Source organism: Anolis carolinensis, chromosome 3 (assembly GCF_035594765.1).
Source record: "Anolis carolinensis isolate JA03-04 chromosome 3, rAnoCar3.1.pri, whole genome shotgun sequence".
NCBI lineage: Eukaryota > Metazoa > Chordata > Lepidosauria > Squamata > Dactyloidae > Anolis > Anolis carolinensis.
The window spans coordinates 208,442,969-208,464,031 of NC_085843.1; the positions used below are offsets into that span (position 1 = coordinate 208,442,969).

Sequence of the window (21,063 nt, forward strand, 5' to 3'; positions counted from 1 at the left end):
CCCAAGTTTTGAAGTAGTCTGAGATTTGTAGTGACCTGCAAGATCTTAGCAGGCTTTACAAAGATCTTCAGCATTCGCAGCTGTAATTTTTGGATGGACTTCCAGTTTGACTCACCTACTTTTCTTGTAATTTGCATAATTTGATCTTCACCAAATTTAGGCAGGTCATCTGTTTAGGAGATGGGAAGTAATTTTTGTGCCATTGTGTCATGTTTTCACCCCTCTCCTTCCTGGTTTCTTTTTTCCCTGCCTACATCTTGAAAGATATAACTTGGTTTTCCAGTTTCTTTTTTCTTTGTATACACATGCTATACTTCTGTATCACATCTGGTGGACATACTTAGAAAAGAGGGGAATGGGGATGAATGGAGAATTTGGATGACAGATCTACTCTGTAGATTTTGGCAATTACTACCTCAGCCGGCCACCCCGCAGAAATGGGGGAACATCAACATATTCTGACTTAGGTGCCATCTTGCTGTTGGCTAGACATTGAGTATTATAAGGATGTTTGATTGTGTTTTGAGCAGAGTGTCCCAAGGCTAGTGAGACATGAACTTGTGGTTATAATAGGTCATTTTTATCAGATAAAAAGAACAGTTTAGACTTTTCAGGAGATCAAATTTAGGATAGGAAAGAAGTTAGATAAAGGAAGGTGATTTGTACTTCATTACAGAAGCCCATAGAACTGACTTTCATTTGGGGGTGAAAAGATATCAGTCATAGATTGGGACTGAAGCTCCATGTCCATTTCCTTCTCAAAGGGAACAAAGAGTCTAGCTCCTTGAAGAAAGGGGATGAGGACTCAAAAGGTAAGAAGAAAGCAAAGGGCATGGTGAATACACACACACACACATATTACATACAGAGAGGTGAAACAAAGACTAAACCTATGTTCCATATCCAGATAATAATTACTTTGTACAAGAATGGAGGCCTCTTCGCTTTGAATAAGCATTTGAGTTATTTACACTCCTTCTTTGGATTGTCATGATATTTAGACTTGGCTCTTATTCTGATTTTGCAATTGGAGTTGTTATCAGCTTCTCATTCTTTTTGTGATCTGTATTTTTTCATTTTAATAAAGCTGAGGACTCTTTTATTAGGAGGACAGCCGATATGAAGGCCCAACCTTGGCCCAAGCTGTTGAATTATTTGGAGGGAGACGCTGGAGTACGAGAAACACAAGCCCAGGAAACCTGATGAAAAATGTAGAGAAACCAGGTGTGCAAAGAAACAACACTCTTGGAATCAATACAGCCAAGAAAAAGAAGAAAGTACTCATGAGGGTAAAATACTCTGTTATTTAATATTCAGTTGCATGGTAAATTAAGTTCGTTCTATGTTTCCTGCTTAATTAACCGCACACAGAATGAGAATTGTTATTAATAGAAATACTGAATTGCCACTTATTTCCATTTCATTTATTTAGAAGTGTAGTTTTTTTTTGTGCGCACACATAATAAAGACAGAATTTTGTCTGGGTTTTAAATTAAACCAGAAATAAAGCATGCTGGGTGGTATTTTCGACTTCTGAGTTGGCCTTTGTCTGTATTATAGAGCCCCAGAGGAAGGGAAGTATCATACACCGGGTATTTTTGACTCTTCAGAAAATATCACTTCTCCTAACTCCCAAAAAAGGCATTCATTTGGAAGGCACATTCAAGTCAAAGAAAACCTCTGAATAGGCTAATATTATTCAGTATAGTTGCTGGCAAAAACAAAGGTTGAGATGCTCCTTGGGCATGGGGAAAAATTTAAGTTTAAATGTGCATCTTTTGAGCAGAGTATAATGACTAGCAGGAGGAGGGAATGCCGTGATCAAAATATAGTGTTCAAACATTCAGATTAACCTTTTGAATGTTTCTCCTTGATTTCAGTTCATATTGCATTGTTTACATTCTGTAATTGCTACAATTATATTTTGTGAAAATAATGGAATATTTTTGAATACAGTAATTGACAACATTTTAAGTAATATGTTTAAAGACTTAATGACGTTGCAAGAGAAATTAGTGAAACAACATCGTTTTTCATTTCTTACTTTTTTGTACTAATTCTGAACTAATGTACAAGACAGTTTGCAGTTTAGGCATTTGAATTATATGTCAATTATAGCGCTACAAACTACTCTCTCATTGTTATAATATTTCCTCCCCGGTTGAACAGAAAATACAGTTTGCTCAAAACATTCTGTATCAGAATTGTTCAATCAAATTAGAAAGATGTGGGATTTTTTAAAAGAAAAGATGAACTGGCACCCTTGCATAGGGACAGTAGCATCGAGGATGCTTATTTTTTTTTTAATCCTTCTTCCTGTTGCTATTATCCTGATAAAAATTTATAGTATGACCCCCTCCCCTTATCTACAGGACTGGTACGAGCACTTCCCCCAGCCTACATTTGACATAATTCTTTCTCTCTAGGAATTTTCTAGTTCTTCTAGGCCAGTGATTCCCAACCTTTGGGCCTTTTGGACTTCAGCTCCCACAGTTCCTAACAGCTGGTAAACTGGCTGGGATTTCTGGGAGTAAGTCCAAAACACTTGGAGGCCCAAAGGTTGGGAACCACTGCTTTAGGCAATTCTATGGCATATTTCTACCAGACGTTACCATACAGTCACCCTGGAAGACCTAGGAAATCCTTGAGAGAAACCCAGTTTCCTGTTCCAATAGTAAGTTTAGGAATAAATCCCCTGTGCATATGGAGGTAGTATTATACTCCCAAAATATATTTTTCCATCTGGGGTAAAATAGCAGACTTTTCTCTCTCTTTAGAAGAACAAACTGAAGTCTGGGGGATTTTATCTGGAAGAGTAGTACAGAGGAAAGTTTTGTGTTCACCCATCCAATTCTTCTTGCCCCAGAGCTACATAAAAGTAGACATTTTTATTAATGGAGTCTAGTTAAGTTGGGCTGACAATAATTTTCTTCCACATGCAACATACATTATTTTGTGTTAGTAGACAATTACTTCTTTAAGGATTTACAAAATTAATGTTTCTTGAAATGTCTTTTCTTTTCAAGATGTTTATTAAAGTCACTATTTGCAGGGTGAAAGTGGAGACGGCACTGATGATGAGATGACAACTCGAAAAGCAAGAACTTTTAAGGAAAATCGGAGCAGAAGCGGTTCAGACCCTCAGGATATTGATGAGCAAGAGGATGCAGGTACTGCATCATTATTTATTAGGGATGTTTAATTTGGCCAAAAGGCACCCTGTTTCAGGGATCATTGTCAGCTGACCCCTCATTCTGTTTACCAGAAAGTTACTTGAAGGGTGAGGGATTTGCTGTTTTCATTCGGCTAAGATTGACCCATTAGCTACAATGGGAAATTTTAAAGGCTCAATCTGTATGAAACCTATCTGCATAAACCTTACCTCACTTTTAGACCCCATTTACAACTGCAGGTCTGCCAGGTTTCAAAACAATTCACCAATCTACTGATTTTTTAAGAATTATTTTAAGTTTTAACCATTTTAAAAAATAAGACAAACTGCAAGAGAGGAATTGTAATCGCCAGTTGTGCCCATTCTCAGCCAATCAGAGCAGGGAAGACACATATAAAGAAGATAATCTGGGATCAGATCCTGGGATATAGAGCAGTGTAGATCCAGCCAAAGTTGGCTTATTGTGTTTACCTGGTGCATGAAATTTTCAAATCCTAGACAATTTCAGAAGCATATCCACCAAAAGTTCTGTGTCTAGACAATATATCAAACTGCTATCACTGACAATTAGAACTGTAGTATCCACTATTCTTGGTTTCTTCTCCTAGATATGAGAGTAGATGAATGGTTAAGTAAACTCAAAATCAAACCATGGTTTCATATGATATAAATATGGCCAGTAGTGTCATTTGGAAATCATAGAAATTTCCCTCGCTTTTCTCTAGCAAAAAAAGAAATTAAAAGTTTTGTGTGTGAGTTTTCTGTTAACCTCTGATTTTTGTTCAAAGAAAACTATCAAATAGGATGGAAATGTTATTTACCTATAAAGGGTAGTGATTCAGATTTACTTTTATTCTTAGAACCATCTCTTCTGGTTACTTTTTTGGGTACCAACACCCTGCCTTCCAGAAGATCACAGTCTCTGACTACCTCAGCGCCACCTAATGTAACACCTGGGGTCTCACCTGTCAGGCCAGTATCTTCTCCTGTGATGTCGTCATCAATAAAGAGTCAATCTAGGTGAGGAGTCAACATACTTGTGTATGCATTTTGGAATTGAAAATATGAAACCACTGTTTCACCTATTAAGGGTGATGGCCATGATACTGAAATCAAGGTGTACAAAATCTGCAGATGCATTTGAATTTCTTAATAGTGGATTAAAAGTGACTCACTGTTACCACCTGACAAGCAAAGTAATAATTGGGTTGCTGTGTTTTCCGGGCAGTGTGGCCATGCTCCTGACGTTTCGCCCACAGTAATCATTTATATGTAGAAATGATGGTTGTGTATATTCAAGACCTTAGCATTGTGGCTTTTGGTCAGAGATGCAAACTTCCTTTCACTAAAAGCACAATGCAGCTTGAGTTAGCCAGGCTTCATTCAGTCTGCCAAGTATAGGATGCCAGTTTTACAACTGTTCCTGTTCAACTGTTAGAGAATTTGTATGTGGGAAATTATGATATCAGGTTCTGAATATGTGAAAATACTAAAATGGAAGACATGTTTCCTAGCCATGCCTACCTCATGAGATTTCCGAGAGAAAGGTTATCTACATCTACCAATTACACACTTCAGAGCAGAAGAGGACAAAGTGTATCCTATCCGGTGGGCCACATTTAGCCTAGTAGATCCCAAAGAACACCTCAACCCTCTGCAATATACCGCCCCAAAAATTGAGAGATCACCCTCAGTGCTTGCAACAATGAAGATTTCTTTGAATATTTTAAAGCTGTGAGTGGTTGAATCCATAGATGCAGAATCCATGGATATAGGCCAACAATTCATTTGTTTTACAAAAAGATGACACCCCTGAACATCTCCAAATGCATGATTGCAGCCTCCAGCTCCATCTAAAGCCACCCTAGCTTTAGAGGCACGATGTAATAATGTTGTGATAGATTAAGAAGTTGAAATATAATACTTACTAAACACACTCTATCTAATGGGGTGGATGTACTGTATTTCTTCAATTCTAAGACACACCTTCCCCTCATATAAACATCTCTAAAAATGGGGTACATCTTAGAATCACAGGTGCTAAATAGGTAGGTAGGGAGACAGGTAAGACAGTTTTTTTTCTGTTGGTAGTACTGAAATTAGTGTGCACCTTACAATCAATAGGGGCTGCAGTGGTGCAGTGGGTTAAACTGCTAAGCTACAGAACTTGCTGATCAGAAGGTTGGCGGTTCAAATCCATGGACGGGGTGAACTCCCATTGTTAGCCCCAGCTTCTGCCAACCTAGCAGATCGAAAACATGCAAATTTATTTATTTATTTATTTAAAACATTTATATTCCACCCTTCTCACCCCAAAGGGGACTCAGGGTCGTGCACAACGTATATACGGCAAGCAAATGTGCATAGATCAATAGGTAGGAGGCATCTACGAACAATGCCAGCTCTTCGGCTTAGAAATGGAGATAAGCACCACCCCCCAGAGTCAGACATGACTAGACTTGATGCAGTGGTATCTTAGAATTGAAGAAATATGGTAATTATCAGGTACAAAGGCTTCACACACCATATCTGAACTACCCTCTTCATTTACCCAGTTGCCCATAGTAATTTTGGCCGATTAATTATAATTGATAGCTAGCAGGTCAAATCGCTCTTGGGCAGAATTGAATAACTGACAAAATAGAAAATAGTGGGAAGTGTCTTTTATGTGCCCTATTCCAGACATGCACATTTTTTTCTGGGACATGGGCATTCTCAAGAATTTGCAGAGATAGTGGTGTCATAGTCTGAAAACACAGTTCTCAAAATGCTTTTTAAAAAAAATTGTGGAAAAGTCAAGTCTTCCAAAGAATAGATCCAGTATAATTTTTACAAACTGTTCCAATTAGAAAACTGGTATTTATTTTAAAACTTTTTATGAAAGGAAATGTATGAGTTAATTCCCCTTTTTTTCAATCACATAAACAGCACTTTGCGAAGACATTATTTTGCTAGTAAAAGCTATCCCACAAGCATCATTTGTTAACAGCGAAGTGAGACTCTTTGTGCTACATGCTGGTGATGGGAGCCTATGTTCTGAAGTCTGAGGTTGTTTTCAGATAGAGGGCTCTTAATGCTAGCAGATGCAGTTCTTCTGTCTAGTACAGCTCTTTTGAAAAGTTAAGACAGATAAAGTGGTGGGAAAAAAACATCAAAAGTTTAGAAGAAGAAAACAACAATGTCTCAGACCTTATCCACAAAGAAATGTATACGAGGAAGAGCAACTGAGAGCATAAAAACCTCTTCTAAAAGAACCGTAGAAGTTCTTTAAAATAGTTTTCATCAAAAGTTAGTATGTCAAGGAAAAAGTACTCCTTGACATGCTCTTTTTGTGTAGACAGGAAGTTCTTTGAGCAGGAAATATGCAACCATTGGCTGTCCTAAAAAGTAAATAATCTTACATTTATTTATTTACTTACTGTATTTATATACCACCTTTCTCATCCCTGGGGGGACTCAAAGCGGTTTCCAACATAAGCATGGCAAAATTCAATGCTGAACATACATGTGAAAAATCAGAACAAAAAATCAAACAATAACATGTAACTTTAAATTAAAACCATATGAAACCATAAACATGGGCAACATTTAGACATTAAAACATAGAATTAAAACATATTAGTATAAACAAAAAAATCACATAATCCAGAATCATTACGCAAATTCATTCTAATTGTCAAATACACATATTTCCTATTCATTTATTGTACTGCTCACTAACCAAAAGCTTGGTCCCATAGCCATGTCTTTGCTTTCTTTCTGAAGGCCAGTAGGGAGGGCACTGATCCAATTTCACTGGGGAGGAAGTTCCAAAGCCAAGGGGTTGCCACTGAGAAGGCCCCATCTCTCATCCCCACCAACTGTACCTGCAAAAGAAGTGGGACTGAGAGCAGGGCCTCCCTTGACGATTTTAATTTCCTAGATGGTTCATAGAGGGAGATGCGTTTGAACGGGTAATCTGGGCTGGAACCGTTTAGGGCTTTATAGGCTATAGCCAGCACTTTGAATTGTGTTTGGTAGCATACTGGCAGCCAGTGGAGCTGACGTAACGGGGTTGTATGTTTCCTGTACGCCACTGTGGTGAGATATCTGGCTGCTGCCTATTGGACCACTTGGAGCTTCCGAACAGTTCTCAAAGGCAACCCCACGTACATAAACTGGTGACTAAAAGTGGTCTGAAAGAATAAATCCAGAATAAAAATCATTCATCAAAAAAATTACTTAAAAGATGATACCGGTAATTTTTTATTTTAAAAAACCTACGTTGTCTAAACAGCATACCAATTGCATTTATTTCCGTTTCTTTTAGCACGTGGAGCAGCAGTAGCTGGCATGGAAGAGTTAAAGGGGGATTGAAGGGGTTCCAAACTTGCATGGTTTCTGATAACAACATGAGTTTTGTTGAATTTGTAGAGCTCTTCAAATCTTTCAGGTAAAATCTGTTTTACTTATTCTTAACTTGAGTCATTGTTTTTTCTTTTGTTTTGTTTGATAAAAAAGATCAACCCTGTGCTTTGATAATAGTAGCTAATGAAAATGGTTAATCTATCCTAGTGTTCGTAGCCGCAAAGATTTAAAGGATCTTTTTGATGTTTATGCGGTCCCCTGCAATCGATTGGGTTCAGATTCTGCTCCTTTGTATACCTCCCTGAAGATTGATGAGAACACAAATGGACTCCAGCCTGATTTAGGTAGGATAAATTAATGTGCCATAGCTCAAATTAAGAATAGGTTGGTTAGATACTAAGAATAGGTCAGATACTAAGGCCAAATCCAGTTCCTAGTTCCAACTGGAATAGACCTGTTAGTGAAATTTATGTAAGGGTTGGCTTATTGTTCGACAGTTGATTCAGTGGGTTTACTGTAGTTCAGACTAGCAATAAAATTTATGACCAAAGTTCAGATTTCACCGCCAACTGTGGCTTCATCAGCTATGCCTTGTTCTGTGTTTCTCTCATTGATATTTTCTCCTGTAAGATGAAACCAATGTCTCATCTCACTGAACCATTTACCCTTTATTGTTATGAGTAAAAATTTTATGAAGCACTTTGCAAATTTAAAAATAGCAGTATAAATAATTTACAATACTCCTATACCACACATGGTGTTCACCTAAGTTAGGGATACTTAATTACATGTCATTAAACATGGGATTGCAACCTCAAAAGAAAATATATTCCATGAAATTTATATAGTTGATCAAAATGCAGCCCTTTGTTAAATGTGCTGTTAAAATGTACTGTAATTATACTATGGAGTTTTAAAATAAATTAGGTTTTTAAACAAAAGTATTAGCTAGAATGAAATAGTATTTTCCTGTATCCTACTCTTTTTTGCCAGAGTCAGCAATCCCTGCAACACACACCCTTGGAACCTAAAAATATGACTTTGGGGGCTGGGAAGCCAGGTTTTTGGCCCTTGGTGGAGTGCAGCAGAAAGAAAGTCTGTATGTGCTTAGGGTTGGATATCAAAGTACACTGTTGCATAGTGAATCCACTCACTTGCACTTGCAAATCTCCTTGCAGATGCTCCCACCCCCTCCTTCCATCACCCTCATTTATTCCACTTTAAAATGTCATGCCTTGCAAATACTTCCATACACTGGACACAGCATATTATTTGAGAACACCGAAATGCTGGACCATTCTAACAACCACCATATCAGATTACACAGAGAAGCTACTGAAATCAGGCATGTGGAGAATTTCAACAAAAAAGGAGAAAACTATGAACATGAACAAAATCTGGCTACTATTAAAAAACTCAAAAATCAGGACAGTAAATAACAAACAACACTAAAAAAACAGGAATTCCAGAAAGGAAACAATCAGGGCCAGCTAACACCTCCCAATAAAGGATTTCCCCAGGCAGGAAGTAGCCAGGCTTTGAAGCTGCAAGGCCATTAAATGGTAATCAAGGTGGCCAATTGCAGCATTCACACCTGCCTCAAACAGACAAGAGTTCTTTCTCCCACCTGGACATTCCACAGATATATAAACCTCACTTGCCTAGTTTCCAACAGACCTCACAACCTCTAAGGATGCCTGCCATAGATGTGAGCACAACATCAGGAGAGAATGCTTCTGGAACATGGCCATACAGCCTGGAAAACTCACAGCAACCCACTTCCATACACTCCTTCCATCTACTTCATTCCAGTCTCAGTTTCTATAAATGTGTGAATTCATTTTTTAACATGTGCATCCCTCAAATGTTTTCCCAGCCCTGTTTCAGTTGCCTACCTCTTACTTTAAGCCAGTACTTAAAATCTCCTCACAACTCTCCCACAGAAGCCCCTTCTGCACTGCCATATAAAATCCAGATTATCGTTTTTGAACTGGATTATGTGGCAGTGTGGACTCAGATAATCCAGTTCATGGCAGTGTATAAGGGGCCTCACTCCTTCACACAAACACCTCCACCCACTCCTTCCACCTATCTTATTTCAATCCTGTCTTTAAAAAATTTCACAAATACGCCCAATCCTGTTTTCCATCCATTGCACTACAATTTCATCATATTCCATGCTTACTAATGTTCTCAGTGCCCTCTCACAAAACCCCTCTTCACTCCAGTATCAGTTGACATTAATTACAGTCTGGATTTATTTTGTATTTTTAAAAAAAGAAAAACTTTCCAAAGTGGTTTCATATGCCTTCCCTGGCCCCACTACAGTTGACTCTACTAATGTGGAGTGTTAGCTTGCATCTCTACCATCTTCCTTCTACTGTCTTATCTCAGAAACTGGCTGGCTGAAGGATCTCCCAGCAGGGTTGTTGTGTGTTTTCTGGGCTGTATGGCCATGTTCCAGAAGTATTCTCTCCTGACGTTTCACCCACAACTATGGCAGGCATCCTCACAATCTCTGAGGATGCCTGCCATAGATGTGGGTGAAACGTCGGGAGAGAATACTTCTGGAATATGGCCATACACCTCAGAAAACACACAACAAGCTTAGGGACCGTCTCTTCTTCTCCCATCATCGGAGGTCGCAACAACCATCCCAACGCGACTTACTTTATATACCAGGTCCTAGAGAAGTGCACTTGGAAAGGACCAGACGCAGAGCTTTTTCTATTTCTGCCCCTGCCTTATTTAATGCCTTGCCGCCTGCGCTGACGTTACTTCAATTGGGATGGTTTAATCTAATTACGAAGACTCAATCCCGATGCTGCCACCAATTGCGCTGATGCTAAAGCCAATTGGGAAGACTCAAGCCAATTGTACTGGTGTCAAAGCAAATTGTAAATGCTGTTTCCACTGCTGAGGGGATTTTTGAATCTTTTAATCCCTCTAGATTATATATATATCACCTTTATATGAGGGTAAGGATTACAGGGGGTGATCTTTATTTCAAGATCCCAGCCTCTGTCTCTGTAGTTAGGGATTTCTGTGTTGTTGTTCCCTTTCTGAGATAACTGTGACTATTACTCTTTCCCAATTAGGTGATTTATTAAGGTAACTGCCACCAACGTGAGGCTTTTGAATTATCACCGATGAAATTTGGCTCCACAGACGCAGATGAGATGTAATGAGTCAGTTGATAGCAAAGAACAACAAGTTTATTGTGTACAAAGCTTATGGTTGCAGGTTGATTGATTTACTTATGGAACTTTAGATAAACAAGTGGTTTAATAACTCTTATAACCACCACACCAGTAGTCTCTGGTGTAATTCCACTCTCACTCTCCTACTGATGATATAAATTGTAGTGAACTCTAGCCTCAGCTGAGCTCCTTAGCGAACAATGTCCCAACTACAATAAAAGCCTTCAATTTGATCTACCACCGATCAAATCCCTGATCACTAGTCCTTCCCAACTAGAGATCTTGACTAGGCTCCCTTTAGTCTGCCTTGACTAAAGATTTTTGGTCAGGCCTGTCTCCTCAGCCCTTCTTGACTGAAAAACCTCCCGCCACGCACACACTGGCTTCCTTTTTTTTTTTATATATATGATCTTTATTCAAAGTTTTATATATAGAAAAATGACAGAAAAAAAAGAGAAACATCAATATATACATCTTGATAAGAAAATAGTGTTTTTCCATCGAAAGTGGGAGAACATTTATTTTGTTAGAAAGTAGGAAAAGAGAGTAGAGAGGAAGAAAAAAAAAGTTGACTTCCATCTTCCTTTGACTGGTTCTACAAAAAAAAAGCAAAAAAAACTTCTGATAGTCCGTCAAAACCATATCCCCTTTGTCCTTATCCGATTCTAAGATTGAATTTATTCAGCAGATGGGGTAAAATTTTATTTGTTTTAAATAGTCCTTTACCAGGTCCCAGTTGGTTTCTTTCTTAGGCAAGCCTTGACTTGGAGATAACCAGTAGGTAAGCCTATCCATGTTCATCACATTCCTTTTTTTTTTTAACTCCCACTTTTTCCTTTTCTTGGCTCCTCCCACTTCTCCCTCTGGTGAGCTAGCCAGCTCCGTCTCCTTGGTAACAGCACTACTGTGGATTGAAACAAGATGGCTTCTGTTTCAGCTACTGTGTCAACTAAACACAAATACATACTCTAACACAGGGGTCCCCAAACTTTTAAAACAGGGGGCCAATTCACAGTTCTTCGGACCATTGGAGGGCCAGACTATAGTTGGCCACCGAGCAATAATAATAATAAATAATAAAGAGGGTTGGAAGAGACCCCTTGGGCCATTTAGTCCAATCCCCTTCTGCCTTTGTGCACCAAAAGCACAAGCAAAGCACCCCTGACAGATGGCCACCCAGCGTCAATGTTAATAATAATAATAATAATAATAATAATAATAATAATAATAATAATAATAATAAGGGTTGTAAGAGAAGAAGAGACCCCTTGGGTCATTTAGCCCAGCCCCCTTCTGCCCTTGTGCCGTGGGGGCCAGATAAATAGCTTCGATGGGCCGCATCTGGCCCCCGGGCCTTAGTTTGGGGACCCCTGCTCTAACAGTTAAAATTAAACATAATAACTATGACTTCTCCACACCGCCCTATATGAGAGCCATGCATGAGTTAGGGCCTTTTACCCTAGCACTCAAGACCTGGCTCTTTACTAGAGCTTTTAATCTATGTTAATTTTATCAATATTTGTATGTATGTACTTTTATCCTTTACAATTTTATCTTGTAAATCGCCTAGAGCATCTTGGATGGAGGGCGATTAATAAGTAATTAAATGATGATGATGATGATGATGATGATGATGATGATTCCAGCCATGAAAGCCTTTGACAACACATCAGTCTCCCAGCACAACAAATCTGCTACTTGAAGAGTAAAAAAAAAAAGGGGGGGGGGGTTTGGAAAGGGTCAGAATGAGGAAAAAGCTGTGTTTTGCCAGACCCAACCTTCTTCCTGGTGATAGCTATAGGTGTTGAGTTAGCACAAAGTTTGTTCAGTGTCAGTGAGGCCAAAGTGATTCCCAACTTCTAGGATGGAAGATGTTTGAAGTTAACACAGCTTCAGCTGTTCTAGTGTTAGCTAGCTCTTGTCCATCTTAAACTAGTCAGGATACTTCACTTCGGCAGAAAAAATGGAAATCAAAGATACAGAATGGGGGACGCCTGGCTTGACAGCAGTGTGTGCGAAAAAGACCTTGGAGTCCTCGTGGACAACAAGTTAAACATGAGCCAACAATGTGATGCGGCAGCTAAAAAAGCCAACAGGATTCTGGCCTGCATAAATAGGGGTATAGCGTCTAGATCCAGGGAAGTCATGCTCCCCCTCTATTCTGCCTTGGTCAGACCACACCTGGAATACTGTGTCCAATTTTGGGCACCACAGTTGAAGGGAGATGTTGACAAGCTGGAAAGCGTCCAGAGGAGGGCGACTAAAATGATTAAGGGTCTGGAGAACAAGCCCTATGAGGAGCGGCTTAAACAGCTGGGCATGTTTAGCCTGCAGAAGGCAAGTCATATATCCCAGAATCTGATCTCAGGTTTTCTGCTTTAGATGGGATAATCTGGGATAAAGAGAAAACCTGGTATCAGATCCTGGGATATAGGGCCTGACTGGAAGGGCCCTTAGAATATAATGGGATTGAAGATAGAATTGCTATTTTTCCATTTATTTGGGAAATGGTGTTCCTTCAGCTATCCTTTGACATTTAAAGCTTGATACTGGCACCTTGATGCTTCTGTAACAAATGGTTTATATTTTTTATCTTTTAGATTTGCTAACAAGGAATATATCGGATTTGGGTTTGTTCATTAAAAACAGACAGCAGCTATCGGACAACCAGCGACAAATATCTGATGCCATTGCTGCAGCCAGTATTGTAACTAATGGCACTGGAGTAGAGAGTACATCTCTGGGAATCTTTGGTGTGGGCATTCAGCAACTCAATGACTTCGTAGTAAATTGCCAAGGAGAACACTATACATATGATGAACTCCTCAGTATTATTCAGGTTTGTAGTTCAAAACTATTGAAATCTTTATGTTCTTGCTGCTTAATTCTTTGATTTTTTTCCCCTCCTTGCTCCATTACTCTATTTCCAGTAGTCCCGAGTAGGCTGACTCTGGGTATTAAAACTACACAGGAGTGTTGTGGTGTTACTCTACTAGTGACAGCTGTCATGTTTAGATGACAATGCTGCAGCAACAATAACAAGGAGAACAGACTAATCAAAATCCAGTGCTTTTATATCTTGTTAATTTCAATAGTAGGCAGCTGTTTTGTGGCCTGAACTTATAACTGATTCAGAAACAAATAACTACCAACTTTGAGAAAGGAGAGAGGGACTTTATGAGAATAGCTAACATATCTTCAGTTAGCTCAGGCTAGATCTACACTGCCCTATATCCCAAGGTCTGATTTCAGATTATCCGATTTGAACTGGATTATATGAGTCTGCCCTGCCAGATAATCTGAGTTCAGATCCTGGAGTACAGGAGAGTGTAGATTCAGCCTCATGCTAGCTCTAGAACTTCAGTCCGCTGCTTTAATGTGCAAGGAGGAAAATGACATCCCAACTGTTGCACTCTAGCCTGGATTCACCTTTGAACCCATCACCACACAGGTGTCCAAAAGTACTAACTAAACAGTTTATTGAGAAAAGCAAATATAAAAAGCCTAAAAGGCAAAAGGTAATATAAAAAGTAATATCTAAAAAGCAATAGGAAAAAGGCATTTTTAAAAGGCAATAGTCCAAACAGCAGAGTTCTGTTCAAAGGTGACAAGGTATATGAAAAAACCAAGAATCTCAAAACATTGGCATAAATCCAAAACCAGGAATACAGGGACTTATTTCAAAACATGAATCTAAGAACATGAGTCCAAGACTTTCCCAAAGATCGTAGACATAGACGTGAATGTGGAACAAGACCCAAGATCTACACAGTAATGCAGCATTGCCTGTTCTGACGCTTAAATAAACAATCTTTTAATTTAAGGATACCACAAAGCCATGAAGTTGGGCCTTTGACATTTGCTCTGTTGCTTTAAAGATTTCTCAATCTATTGTTTAGATTTCTCACTTTGACTTCCATAATCTGGCTCCCTCCTCCCGGAGATCAAACCTCAAACTCCTATTAACTTCAGGTGTGTTCCCAGAGGAGAAATCTCTCTCTTCCATCTCCTTATCTTCTGTTGCCAAGGAAATGTTCTCTCTATTGTCTGATATCCCAACATCTCTCTCTCTCTCTCTCTCTCTCTCTCTCTCTCTCTCTCTCTCTCTCTCTCTCTCTCTCTCTCTCTCTCTCTCTCTCTCTCTTTCTCTCTCTGCTCTGAAGCTGTTTCTCACTAGACACAGACCCATTCTCCCAGGCAGAATCTTGATCTAAAATACCTTCATCTCTCTCACTGGAAGACCCATCAATCCTCACAACCTCTGATAAAACAATCCCCTTGTCTTCAACCTCTGGCTGAATTACAACACCGACCAGCTCTTCTTCCCTTGCGTGATTCTCAGGCTTTCTGCCTTCAATGAATCTCTTTTATGCCAATTGCTTTGTTGTAGATTGTTTGTGTGTCTGCTAAGAAACTCTGTGTCTGCATTAGCTGATTGAGTATACCACCCAGATTTTTTCGCAAAGCTTCATCATTTCTGTAAAGAAACAGAATATATCTGAGAATACACTTAATTATACCCTAGGGACTCTCCATGTTTATATGGATTTTTTCTACGATCACTGTCTGCCATTCTGCTGAGTTCTCAATATGCTCCGGAGGTTGAGAAGAGCATAGAGTTGCTCTTATTTTGTATTCAGATATCCATCCCACCTTCACAGCCTCTGCACTTTCATTTCTCTCTCTCTCCCTGTTCCTTTTTCTTTCTACCCTTTTATTTCACTTGTGTTCTTTTCCCTTCTAGCATAAATAGGACTCAGGTGGCTCATAACAAGATTGAAATGATAAAAGATAAAAGCAGATACAGATCAAAACCTACATACCGTGTTTCCCCGAAAATAAGACACTGTCTTATATTAATTTTTGCTCCCAAAGATGCTCTAGGTCTTATTTTCAGGGGATGTCTTATTTTTCCATGAAGAAGAATTCACATTTATTGTTGAACAAAAAAAATGAACATTTATTATATACTGTACTAGCTGTGCCCGGCCACGCGTTGCTGTGGCGAAGTCTGGTGGTATGGGAAATAAAGTATTGAGGAATTGGTGGTAGTTAAGGTAAAGGGTAAAGGTTTTCCCCTGACATTAAGTCCATTATAAATGGGTTATATAGTTGTGTGGAAGGTCCTTGAGTCTACACTGCCATATAATCCAGTTCAAATCAGATAATCTGTATTTTATAGGCAGTGTGGAAGAGGCCTGAGGCCTAACTCTGTCTGTCCCCTGGGCTGAGTGGGTTTCTAGGAGACCAAGTGGGCGAAGCTTAGCCTTCTAACTGGCAACAATTGGATAAAAACAATTAGTCCTCTCCCTCTAATTTGGACTTAATTTTTCTTTTCTTTTTGTTGTATGAACGTAGAGGCATGGATGAGGGGTTGTGCTGCCAAGTTTAGTGTTTCTAGGATTTGTAGTTTTGTTGTTTTGTCCTAGGCCGAAATTTCATTACCCTTTTATATATATAGATAGTAGTTGTCATCATAAACCAGCATAACCAGACAAACTGTGAATCCTATCAAGAATTTCTTGTTACTACCATTATTTCTATTTACAACAATCTATGGTACATATATTTACCGATCCTGCATGCTCTGGTGTTCTGTTTGTTGGGCATGCTTCCAAACAAAAACTTTGCTAGGTCTTACTTTCGGGGGAGGCCTTATATTTAGCCATTCAGCAAAACCTCTCCTAGGTCTCATTTTCTGGGGATGTCTTATTTTAGGGGAAACAGGGTAATTAAAACGTAAACAACTTATGTTGTTTAAAACTGAGTTAAAAGTACTTCAGAAACACATTTCAAAACCACTGTAGCATCAATCCCTTCAAAAGCACTTTTATTGCCAAGAATAAATTGAGAATATATCTTCAAATGCTTTCAGCAATCCCCAGCATCTATGCATTATGGAGGACTTGGGCTTGCCAAAATTCCTTACTTCCCAGAGTTAGCTCTACCATTAAATAGAGGCTGGATCCCAGGTTTTTTTGCTTTAAGATGGATTATATGAGTCTACAATGCCAGATCATCTGGGATATAGGGCATTGTAGATCTAGAGTAAAACAAACATCTCAGATGATAGGGGCTGGAGGAAAGCTGGGGTAGTTCTTAACCATTTCTCCTCAGCCCTCTGGCATTTCCCATTTTTCAGAAGGCAGAACAGTGTGTCCAACACAGCCCATCCTGCTCTCCCTAAAATAGCTTACTGCTTTTTGGAGTTGTAACTATTACAGTACTATTCCATTGTCAGTGCTGAAGCATGATTTGCTTCTGCGCAACTTAATAGAATTTGTCAGTCCATTTTGCTTCTGTATTTGGAACTGTGTGGGGGTTATATCTTGGCCTGTGCCTCACCCACCAAAATAACTCTGGGTGGTCTTGCCACTTCCTGTAGGGCAATGATGGAAAGAATATGAAGTCTTACTTTGTGTTAGACATCTGTAGACTTTCAGTTCAAAGTAAGGGGATCTACATTGCTCTTGATTTACTCCAAAGCCCAGTAGTTAGACCTTCTACTCCAATATATTTTGTTCTTAGAAGAAGAAAGCCATGAAGAGAAACTGCCAAGCCCTCTCGGTTTCTCTAATACAGAGAAAATCTGGACATGTTGAACATTTATGAAGCAGGAGCGAGGCCTGGCCTTCCTCCAAGACCTTTGTAATATGAAAAGAGCTATGTAGTTGTAGAGACGAGGGATTGTGATTTCTGCCAAGATGGGAAATGTCAGAGGCAATGTCAGTTACTCCCTTGTTTACTGCTGTTCTTCTGAGATGCCAAGCACAAGTCATTATTGTCCATGCAGTCAGCAGATGCACAGTGTCACCAGCTTTTGGTGCTAGCCATACATACAGAATGACATTCTTCTTATCTGAAATTGGACAATGGTGGATATAGCAGAAAAGATCTGCCCTGCATTCCTCACACAGCAGAAGTGGACAACTCCCAAGTGTTGTCCTTCATGGTCCTCTGGATTGGGACAGAAGTCAACCATCTACATGGCCACACAAATTTGGGGAACTGAAAAAAAATTAATAGTAACAATAATCACAATTATTATTATATTTGTATGCCTCTTTGCCCCCAGGACTAAGTCCCAATACAGCTTGGGGAGGGGAGTGCTTTTGGCCATATTGCTATATTTTAGGGGATTCCCCCCCCCCCTTTTTTTAGACTTATACAGGCCTATATATGGTTTTCCTCAAAGCAGATACTTGAAGCACAATGTCTGATGACTTTCTGATTTATGGAAAAGCTGAATAACAGCTGCTATAGGTGTATAAATTAGACCTATAGGGAGGTCCCTAAATATTTATTTTATTTATTTACAGTATTTATATTCCGCCCTTCTCACTCCGAAAGGGACTCAGGGCGGATCACATTATATACATATAGGGCAAACATTCAATGCCCATATACACATAGAACCGAGACAGACGCAGAGGCAATTTAACCTTCTCCTGAGGGGATGTTCGATTCTGGCCACAGGGGGGAGCAGAATCGCCATCACTAGCTCTACATGCTGGAGATACTATTGGCCATTTGTGAACAGAACATAGGCAGTCCCCGAGTAATAAACTTCTGATTTACAAACGTCTCATAGTTACAGAGCGGGATGAGGCAACAGGAAGTGAGAGAAATATACCCCTAGGAACGGAAATTCACTCCTGAAAGAGTTATTATGGGGAAAAGGTGTATCAACAGAAGCATTCTCACCAACCTCTGTGTCCAAATTTTGCAAAATCCAATTCTCACAGGGGCAGAAAGTGCAGTGAAATCTTCTGAACAGCAAACCAAATACAGTGGGGGTGTTAACCCTTCCCTATGCTGTCCAATGCTTATATATGTGGGTGTGTGTATTTATTTGTGGAGCCCCTGGTGGCGCAGCATGTTAAACCACTAAGCTGCTAAACTTGCTGACCGAAAGGTCAGTGGTTTGAATCCGAGGAGCAGGGTAAGCTCCCACTGTTAGCCCCAGCTTCTGCCAACCTAGCAATTCAAAAACATGCAAATGTGAGTAGATCAATAAGTACCACTCTAGAGGGAAGGTAACGGCGCTCCATGCAGTCATGCTGGCCACATGACCTTGGAGGAATCTTCGAACAATGCCGGCTCTTCAGCTTAGAAATTGAGATGAGTACCAACCCGAGTCGAACATGACTAGACTTAATGTCAGGGGAAAACGTTTACATTTACTATATTTATTTGTATATGGTTGGAGTTGCACTTAAGAAATGTACATATTCTGACTTACAAACAAATTCAACTTAAGAACAAACCTAAAGAACCTATCTTGTTTGTAACTTGGGGACTGCCTGTAGTTCATCGACCCTAAATTTTGGGGTGGATGTGACCATGGGAACTCTTAAGTGGCCACATAACCTACCTTTGGGCCTGTATGTGTCTCATCCCATTGTATTCTGTGCAGTTAGATCTACATACATCTCCCTGGACTATCACAGAAAATGTTTTTACTTCCTTAGGCTCAAGATTCTGAATTAATACTCTAATTCTATATATAGAGCCACTTTGCAAAAAGAAAGAATCCAAGCAATGGTCACACAGAATTGGGCAAATGATGTTTGGGAGGCAGCAGAAGAGTGCTCAAACCTGTGTTTATTTGCAACTGTCATCTTCAGGCTCTTCTTGCTCTTTTTTTTTTATTCTAACTGAACTTTGAGATCAGAAATATAGGCGAAATAATGGTCGAAAAAAATGGGCAGATGGGATACAGTTTTAGCATTCTCTCTTACCTGCTACTTTTCCAGCTTTACATTTTCTATAGACCTTGTTTTGTTGATTAGGGAAGAGACTGATTTTTGATACAGCTTGCATTTGAAGCCCTGGATTTGCCACATGCTTAATTCCACATGGACAAGCTGTACCTAAATAAAAATTATGTTGTAAAACTAAGTGAAAACCAGTTTTCTTATGCATGTTTCTTTTCACATATCTATCAACATTCTCCTTCTGCTTTTTACAGAAATTTGAGCCCAGCATCAACATGTGTCAGCAGGGACTAATGTCATTTGAAGGATTTGCACGGTAATGACCTATGCATAATTTTGATATTCATTAAATGGGCTTTGTATGTTCTTAATGAACCTTTGATTTCTGTTATCTCTAGGTTTCTGATGGATAAAGATAATTTTGCATCTTTGAACAATGAATCTCAGGAGAACATAGATGTTTTGGTATTTCCACTGTCATATTACTACATTGAGTCCTCACACAATACGTATCTCACAGGACACCAGCTGAAAGGAGAATCTTCAGTAGAACTTTACAGCCAGGTATTCCATTTTAGTCAGCTGCCCCTTTTTCTCCTGCAAGGATTTGTTTGTTTATTTGGAAAGTCCAAGCAACATGACCCTTTCCTGCTTTCTAAATCCAAATGTTTCCAAGTACTTGGTTGTAAAACATAGGAAAACAAGAAGTGTGGGAAAACTGCTTGTGTGCACAGTTGTGCCCAGATGCTTTTTAAAATAATTATATATTTAAGCTTTGTTCAAAAGGGGGGAAGGGTTTCATCTGAGAGTCATGGCACTGAGACACTAGCCAGTCTGATCTAACCTGCTAAAATTAGACTTTCCCACAGGAAAGCTTGAGCTAATATTTTAGTTCATTTGAATGTCAAAGCATCATTCAGAATGATCTGAGTTGTAATGAAAAGATGGTGACTTTGTAGCAAGATTAGTATTCAGAAGTGTGTTGCTTCTAGGAATATTATATAATATTTTGGCCATTCTTTCCAAACAGTGATGCAGTCACATATGCTGTTTTCCAGAAGTTTCATTTTAAATCTTGTGTGTCTCAGAGTGCATCATATTTTAGAGTTTACAGAAAGCTTCAGATTTCCTGTGAATGAAAGATTTCAGTCATTTCATATTAACAGTTGATGTAATTATTCAGTTGTCACTCTGCGTACACTTAAGAAGTTACAGCTTTTGGCAGAAATACCATACCTATTTGATAATATAATGTTTGCATTATTCACAACTTTTTGAGTTCATATCACTTGGAAGTATATCTTAGACCCCCCTCTGCACTGCCATATAAAATGCAGATTATCTTCTTTGAACCGGATTATATGGCAGTGTAGACTGATATAATTCAGTTCAAATCAGATAATCTGGATTATCTGCTTTGATAGTCTGGATTATATGGTAGTGTTGAAGAGGCCATTATTAACAAAGTAGATGTGGTCCTGGGCATTACCTCTTTAATAGAAAAGTTGGTACTAGAAATAATAATAATAACATAATAATAACTATTTATATTATGCCCTTCTCCCCAAGGAGACTCAGAGTGGATTACAGAATATAAACAGACACAGGCAAACATTCAATGTCTTGT

General features: G+C 39.1%; 1 protein-coding gene across 6 annotated transcripts in view; it reads left to right on the plus strand.

Moving 5' to 3' along the window:
* plce1 (phospholipase C epsilon 1) overlaps positions 1 to 21,063 on the plus strand; it is a 245,765-nt gene that overhangs the window by 188,532 nt on the left and 36,170 nt on the right. For all 6 annotated transcript variants that reach the window (XM_062976167.1, XM_062976168.1, XM_008115322.3 and 3 more), the window contains 8 exons: positions 1,107 to 1,289; positions 3,053 to 3,170; positions 4,033 to 4,192; positions 7,482 to 7,604; positions 7,727 to 7,863; positions 13,320 to 13,558; positions 19,691 to 19,752; positions 19,835 to 20,000. In XM_062976167.1, coding sequence (XP_062832237.1) covers positions 1,107 to 1,289; positions 3,053 to 3,170; positions 4,033 to 4,192; positions 7,482 to 7,604; positions 7,727 to 7,863; positions 13,320 to 13,558; positions 19,691 to 19,752; positions 19,835 to 20,000 — 1,188 coding nt within the window. The remainder of the gene's footprint in view (positions 1 to 1,106; positions 1,290 to 3,052; positions 3,171 to 4,032; positions 4,193 to 7,481; positions 7,605 to 7,726; positions 7,864 to 13,319; positions 13,559 to 19,690; positions 19,753 to 19,834; positions 20,001 to 21,063) is intronic.